Genomic DNA, 7795 nt, shown 5'->3' on the forward strand with positions numbered 1-7795 from the left:
CCCAGCTAATTTTTTTTTTTTTTTTTTTTTTTTGTAGAGATAGGGTTTTACCATGTAGGTCAGGCCGGTTTCGAACTGCTTACCTCAAGTGATCCACTTGTCTCAGCCTCCCAAAGTGCTAGGATTACAGGCATGAGTCACCATACCTAGCCTCTTTTTTATTTATTTATTTTTTAGAGACAGGGTGTTTCTATGTTACCCAGGCTGGTCTTGAACTCCTGGGCTCAATCAATCCTCCTACCTTGGCATCCCAAAGTGCTGGGATTACAGGAGAGAGCCACCATGCCCAGCCAGAACAATTATATTTGAGCATAAATGGAGATCACTATGGGATTGGGGATGGGAAGCTTCCAAATTCCCCATCCTTAAGAAACTCACATCCGACTGCAGAGATTCTTAATCCTAAATGTACATCAGAATTCCCTGAAGATGCTGATGTGGTGGCTCATGCCTGTAATCCTAGCACTTCGGGAGGCCAAGGCAGGTAAGTCACTTGAGGCCAGGAGTTTGAGACCAGCCCAGGAAACATGATGAAACCCCATTTCTACAAAAAATATAAAAATTAGTTTGGTGTGGTGGTGCACACCTGTAATCCCTGCTCCTCAGGAAGATGGGGCATGACAATTGCTTGAACCTGGGAGGCAGAAATGGCAGTGAGCTGAGATCACCCTACTGCACTGCAGCCTGAACAACTGAAAAAAAAAAAAAATTCCCCTGAAGAACTTTCATAAATATACCAATGTGGCCGGGCATGGTGGTTCACACCTGTAATCCTAGCACTTTGGGAGATCGAGCCAGGTGGATCACCAGGTCAGGAGTTGGAGACCAGCCTGATGAATATGGTGAAACCCCGTCTGTACTAAAAGTACAAAATGAGCCCGGCATGATGGCACACACGTGTAGTCCCAGCTACTCAGGAGGCGGAAGCAGGAGAATCACTTGAACCCAGGAGAGAGAGACTGCAGTGAGCCGAGATCACACCACTGCACTCCAGCCTGGGCAACAGAGCGAGACTCCGTCTCAAAATATAAAACAATGCCAGGCCCCACCTGCAGAGATTTCAATTAAGTTGGTCTGAAGTGGGTTTTGGGCATTAGTATTGTTCAAAGCTCCCCAGGTGATTCTAACACCCACTGAGGACAGCTGATCCAGGAATTTGCCTTGTGATTTGGGTTCATGGTCACTCCCTGTGTGGTCTGTTGGACCCTGACAAGACCAGGAAGTACTGGGATGAAGGGAGGTACATCTGTGCATCAATGCCCACAAGCTACCAAATGACCAATTCCTCAGAAGCTGGTGACCAAATCAGAGAGGGAGAGCACCTGAAATCTGCAGGCTGGTTTGCTTTCAGCTTTGGTTGTAACGGAGGTGAAGGGGCCCCCATGAGGGAAAGTAAAATAACCCCTGCCCAATGGAGATAGGCGAGGTCAGAACCAGTACCAGCCACTGTTTTAGGAGCTGGAGTCCTAACGAGCAACAACATGGTCAGAAACCAGCACTTCAATTAATTTTTACCTTTTTAAAAAATTTTTTGGTTATTTCCTTTTTGCTGTTCTTTAATTTATCAAAGGTTTGGAACTACAATTCTTGTCTACATCTGAGGAAATCTAGGCCTGAATTCTTTGCTGACACTCCAGTTGGGAGCATTGCAAAGGGACTGGCTCCTGCTGAAGGCCAGGCACATACTGGAACCTGGAATCACAGCGAGCTGCTGAAGCATAGGGAGGGAGAAGTCAGCAGGCCAAGGTGGACACAGCTCAGTCATCTCTGCCATCTCACAGAGACAGAGGGCCTGCCTCTGCCTGAGGAAGCAGAGGTGTCACAGCAGCGACCTTGTCAGCCATCCTTGGAAGCAGAATCTCAGTGAATGAACACCAGGTCGCACACCTGGCAAGGCCGCAATATCGTGGCAATCATGCCTGCCAAGACAACTAGGGATAATCTGAGGGGTTTCTTTGTGGGAGGTTTTGTTTAGGTTTTTTTTTGGATGTTTGTTTTTTGTGTGGTATAATTCACCATTTCTAAATATACAAGGGATACTCTGTTTATACCAAAAGTACCAAGTCCCAAAAGATCCAGAAACAGATGTATTCCAACCCCTTCAACCCTTTTCTTCCACTCATTCCCTCCCTCTACCTGGTCAGACAATTGGACTCATTGTTTTTGGCTCAAGAATTCCTGACCTTTTTGTAGTAAGAATCTACTTTTTCATCTCCCTGGGACCTCAAGATCGCTGGGGAGACACGAGAGGGAAAGCTGGCTGGCAGTGAAACAGGTGATATGGAGAAGGGGAGGGACAGGAATTGGTGCTGCCATTAGAAGAGAGTCCTCAAGAAAAGCCGGGACTGGGACACACAGTGGGAGCCACTGTGTCGTGTGTGGGATGCCTCCTGCCTGGGATCTGTCTTCCCAACCCGCAGGAGTGGCTCTGGCTGTTCTGTTTTAGCTATTTCATCTTGCTTGTTTGGATCTTTCCCGGACTCACTGAGATGGATACTCAGCATCTTTCAAATACATGCCCTGTTTGTTTAAGATTAGCCAGAATCTTTTTCATAATCACTAAACCTTCACTAAAATGACCCTCCAGGATCCCAGCCTCACCAGGAATCCATGACTCGAGGAGTGGGGTCAGGGGAGAGCTTCCAGAGAAGGTATTCTAAGCATGTTCCAAACCACTGGGTGGGAATTCCTGTTATGTAGGAAACCTGTTTTCCAAGACAGAATTGATGTGGCTTTTTTTTTTCTTTTCTTACCTTCTCTCTATCCCCCAACATCAGAGTATACATATCAGCTGGTTCAGGGCTCTATGTAACTTGATATTACCCATGCTGAAATTCAACATAATTTGGCATTTGGTAATCATGTGGCCTATGTTCCTATAACTACCTAAGTAATTGCCTAGATGGCTATTTTGGTAACCAGAGAGTAAATGGCCCAGAATCCATCCTTTAATCTAGCAAGCAGAATGTTCTAAGGTAGAAGCCTGCAGAATGGGCAATTACTTAGCTGTCCTGCACCTTCTTCTGTGCTAAAGGTGGGGAGCCCTGGCCACCCCTAGGGTAAGCCGATTTGTGCTATAAAGCACGAGTGACCCTCAAACCAGACTTTCAGGAGCCAGACTACAATGAAAATTTAGCAGGTCATCCCACACTCCTTTACTGTTTAGAAAGACGCATAATTATTCTGATCCTGCTGAATGAGGACTACACAGTACAAAGCTATAGGATCCTAGTGGGAGACTTCTTAAGGCAATGCCCACAAACTCTGCTTGGGTTCCAAAGGGCCCTCTTTCTCCCCATGAATTTCCATGTATGATTATACTCTAGCTTTGGAAATGCAATAGAATGTAGTGGTTAAGAGGCTGTTCTCTGAAGCCACGCTACCCAGGTCCATATTCTCAGCTCCACCATTCATTAGCCATGTCACCTTGAGCAACGGACCTAACCTATGCCTCAGTTTCCCTATCTGTAAGATGAAACTAATGATAGTACCTATCTCATCAGATTGTCCTGAGAATTAGATATGAACTTGTTTAATATACGTGAAGTATGTGGACAAGTCTCAGCACTCAGGCCGCATGTTATAAGGAAGGGCGATATTATTCTGAGCCTGGGTTAGAAATGGAAAAGAAAAGAACATATGAGAAACAATGATGTCCCAAAATGTGACTAACTACTTGCCACCAATCTGAATTCTAAAGTTGCTTTGTTACCTCATTCAACATACATTTATAAAAACTCTTTACTGAGCAGCAACCATCATGAAAGATCAGGTGATACAGGGACAGCAGCAAGGTGGAGGTGGGAAGGCAGGTTCTTGTTCAGTACACACACCTAGTACATGTGTTTGAAAAATTAAATGTGATTCCATTGTACAGTACTAAATGCTGGATATAAAGCAGTGAGCAGCAGGCACAGATCCCTCATCTCATAAAGGTTTCATTCTGGTAGAAGAGATGAATTTTAAACAATCAGCCCAGATCAAATATAATAATAAATTGCGTCATAATTTACGAAGGAAAAATGCAGGGTGCTAAAGGGTACACATCAGAGGGAGAGGGAGTGTTGTGTCATAGAAAGTCATGAGGCTAGAAGGACAAATAGGAGTTATCCAAGCAGAGTCAGGAAGACATAGTCCAGATGTAGAAAACAACATGTACAAAGACCCCACAGCAGGAAAGAGCTCGTGTTCAAAGAACTGAAAGAATGCCGGAAGGTCCATTAGATAAAGGGTGATGTTGGGGTCAGGGGAAATGATTACAAGAGGAATCAAGAGAGCTGGAAGACACATGCACTGCCATTATTATATAGAGTGAGGAAAGAACATGGTTCTTGGGTCTATTCCAAGTCTCCCATCCTCCAAACTTTCTAGTTACTTCATATTGAAAGGATGAAACTGAAAGTCTTTTAGCAAATCAAGATAAGGAAAAGCACTTAAGCTGCTTACTTATATAAGACAGTAGCTTAAAAATATCTCTGTTCACGCAGTGGGTATTGCTTCAGAGGGTAGCTTTGTCTTTCGATGATATAATTTACTTCAGACGTAGAATCTTCCTACAACAAAAACAAATCCAGCAATTTTTATTATCCATAACATAACAGAGATGGATGATACCCAGATATGTAGTTTTGCATGTAAGAGGTCTGTGCATCCCATTTATGCTGTATATGGGGTTCACTATATATGTGTGTATGTGGATTCTTTCTTTTTTTGGTAGAAGCAAGGTCTCATTATGTTGCCAGGCTGGTCTTGAACCTCCTGGCCTCAAGGGATCCTCCTTCCTCAGCCTCCCAAAGTACTGGGATTACAGGTTTGAGCCCCAAACCAGGCCTTTGTTTACATTTTAAAGAGATTCCTTACTTGAAAAGGTTGGGAATTAAAGCAAGGCCAATGACTTTGCAAAAAAGAAGTAAAATAATTCAATACCCCCATGGTTAGGGTAAACAACATTTAAGTGTCATCCTGCAAATCTACCATATGCCAGTATTTAATAAGCCGAGAAGACTCGTTCAACTACATGGCATCGTTAAATTCAGCCACTGGGGGCACTGTTAACCTTTATTTGAATTCTTTTGAACTGGTGAAAGGCCACTTAGCTGTGTATCTGAAGCAGTGACAGAGGGCTGGGAATATCTACCAATGAATCAGAAGCACTCCCCACACCTCCATAAAAGTCATACAGCCAAAACCACCTTATTAAATTTAGAACAAGTTTCTTCCAGGTTGTGGCCTTACAGAGCTCACACATCCAACTGTATTCTTCCCTGGATTGGGAGTCATGTGTGCAGGGGAAGAGAATGTTCTGTGAGCCTGTCTTCCCTTTTGAAAGGACCTCTGCTTGACGACTGCTGTGAATCAAATTAGCTACTACTTTTCCGTCGGATCCAAGCCCCATTGTCACATCCTCATGGAGCCAGATCTGACTCCCAACCAAGTCAAGTACCTGTCGGTAATTCCCTCTCAGGACAAAAGGTAATCTCCTCAGTAAGCCTCACAATTTTCCACTTACTTTTGTGGTTATTTGATTAATGTCTGTCTCCCCAACCAGACTGTAAGTCCATGTTCCCATATTATTTAGTGAGCAAATATCTAGTTTTATAAGAAAGTCCAACCTTGTTTTTGTGCTGCTGAGCTCTGTGGGCTGTCAGAAGACTGCATACCCTCTCATGGATATTCTTCCATGTGGACTGAGAACCAGGATGGAACCTGCACAACAGATGGAACAGGGTGGAGTAGTAAGCATCTACCAAAAAAGACACTTAAAGCATATGACAATATGGATTGATATTTAAAACTTAATCATCATTAAAAAACAGCAGCATCCAAAATGGTAAACGTAGTGTGATTTCAATGTCTCTCTTAAACCTACCCATAGGGAAAGCACTGGGGAATAAAAACTGCTCAGATATTAAGAATTTTTTGTGTTTCTATGTGTGGCTGAGTGATTCTTTTCTTCTTTATACTTTCCTGTGTTTTTAAGATATTTCTCTCATGAACAAACCCACTTTTACATTTAAAATTTTAATCCAAAAATTTTTAACAAAAAACTTAATCCCAGTTGCTGTTGTTTTAGGGATAGGGTCTTGCTCTGTCACTCAGGCTGAAGTACAGTGGCATGATCATAGCTCACTGTAGCCTTGAACTCTTGAACTCAAGCAATCCTCCAACTCCAGCCTCTCACATACAGAAGACTAACTAGGTACATGTCATCATGCCTGGCTATTTTTTTTTTCTTTAAGAGATAGGGGATTGCTATGTTGCCCAGGCTGGTGTCAAACTCCTGGGCCAAAGGATCCTCCCACCACAACCTCCTAAACAGCTGGGACTACAGGTATGCTCCACCATGAGGAGCTAATTTTTAAATATTTTGTAGAGACAGGGTCTCCCTGTGCTGTCCAGGCCTGTCTCAAACTCCTGCACTCAAGTGATCCTCCTGCCTCAACTTCTCAAAGTGCTAGAATTACAGGTGTGAATCACTATGCCCAGCCCCCAATCCTGGTAGGATAAAATCCTACCACCAGGATTTTATCTTATATCTCATTTTCTTTAGGCCACCCAGATTCCAAACTGAACCACAGGTTTGATAGTCTCTTTCAGTTCCTCAAACATAGAACATTTTCTACCTTCCATATGCATTTGGCAACACTATTTGTTCCCTCTTCTACTTACCAATCCCTCTCCCTACTCTGATTAACTCCTACCCACCCTTCAGAGCTCAGTTCAATTGTTGAGCTCTCAGCAAATCCCTTCTGAGCCCTCTCCTAAAGAGTAGGTCAGCTTCCCTGTTATACGGAATTGCGGTTTCATTTATCTATACCTCATTAATATCACTTGCACCAGTAGACATTTTGTCATTATTTGGTTAGTGGTGGTTTTTACTCCTAGAGTGAAATTGAAACTGAGAATCTTTGCTTAATAACTCATCCCAGGACAGAAGAGGAACTGAATACCACAGTAAGTATTTAATAAATATTTCTTGGGTGACTAAATTCATTCTCTCATTCATTCATCATCCATTCATTTGTATTCAGGAGAGGGATGGTTACCAAATCCTAAAGTCTGAGGTATAATTAAACTAAAAGTGTACATAGCAATTTAATAATGAAAGGCACAGATACTGTTTTCAAAAAACACTCAAAGAATTATAGCCACTTGGGGTCAGGCACGATGGCTCACACCTATAATCCCAGCACTTTGGGAGGCTGAGGCAGGCGGAACACTGGAGGCCAGGAGTGCCATACCAGCCTGGTCAACACAGTAAAAACCCATCTCTAATAAAAATACAAAATATTAGCCAGTGTGGTGGCGGTACATCTGTAGTCCCAGACACTTGGGAGGCTGAGGCATGAGAATTGCTTGAACCCAGGAGGTGGAGGTTGCAGTGGGTCGAGATGGCACCACTATACTCCAGCCTGGGCAACACAGGGAGACTCTATCTCCAAAAAAAAAAAAAGGAAATAAAAGGAAACAAGAAAAGATTCTCTTTATTTAATGTACAGTAAACACTGGAAATGACAGGAACATCTGGAAATTTAGTTGTTACTATGGCTACCATACTAATGACCGCCCTGTGCTGCTGCCCCTCTGCTTGGCTGGTTCCGGCCCAAATCCGGGCCTCCATTCCAGCTCTCTCTGCAGCAAGCATGTCCCATTGGTTTCCAGGGAAACAAGACCAAGAGTACGAATAAATCTAAACAAATCCATTGCCAACCCAAGAAAACTCATAGCAAATGGAAGCACCACCTAAAGCACTGCCCGTGTTTAAGACTACATACATTATTTCTATGCTTCTCTA

At 43.3% G+C, this 7795-nt stretch overlaps 1 protein-coding gene across 7 annotated transcripts in view; it reads right to left on the reverse strand.

The window, feature by feature from the left end:
- Nucleotides 1-3985: 3985 nt before the first annotated feature.
- The window catches only part of SPATA6L (spermatogenesis associated 6 like), a 58876-nt gene continuing 55066 nt past the window's right edge, over nt 3986-7795 (reverse strand). For 6 of the 7 annotated variants that reach the window (XM_037727315.1, XM_017496975.2, XM_017496976.2 and 3 more), the window contains 2 exons: nt 5613-5706; nt 3986-4553 (listed from right to left, as the gene is read on the reverse strand). In XM_037727315.1, coding sequence (XP_037583243.1) covers nt 4464-4553; nt 5613-5706 — 184 coding nt within the window. In that variant the 3' untranslated portion in view covers nt 3986-4463. The remainder of the gene's footprint in view (nt 4554-5612; nt 5707-7795) is intronic. The other variant, XM_037727313.1, reaches the window with a different exon arrangement.

The sequence above is a fragment of the Cebus imitator genome, unplaced genomic scaffold (genome assembly GCF_001604975.1).
Source record: "Cebus imitator isolate Cc_AM_T3 unplaced genomic scaffold, Cebus_imitator-1.0 Scaffold227, whole genome shotgun sequence".
Taxonomy (NCBI): domain Eukaryota; kingdom Metazoa; phylum Chordata; class Mammalia; order Primates; family Cebidae; genus Cebus; species Cebus imitator.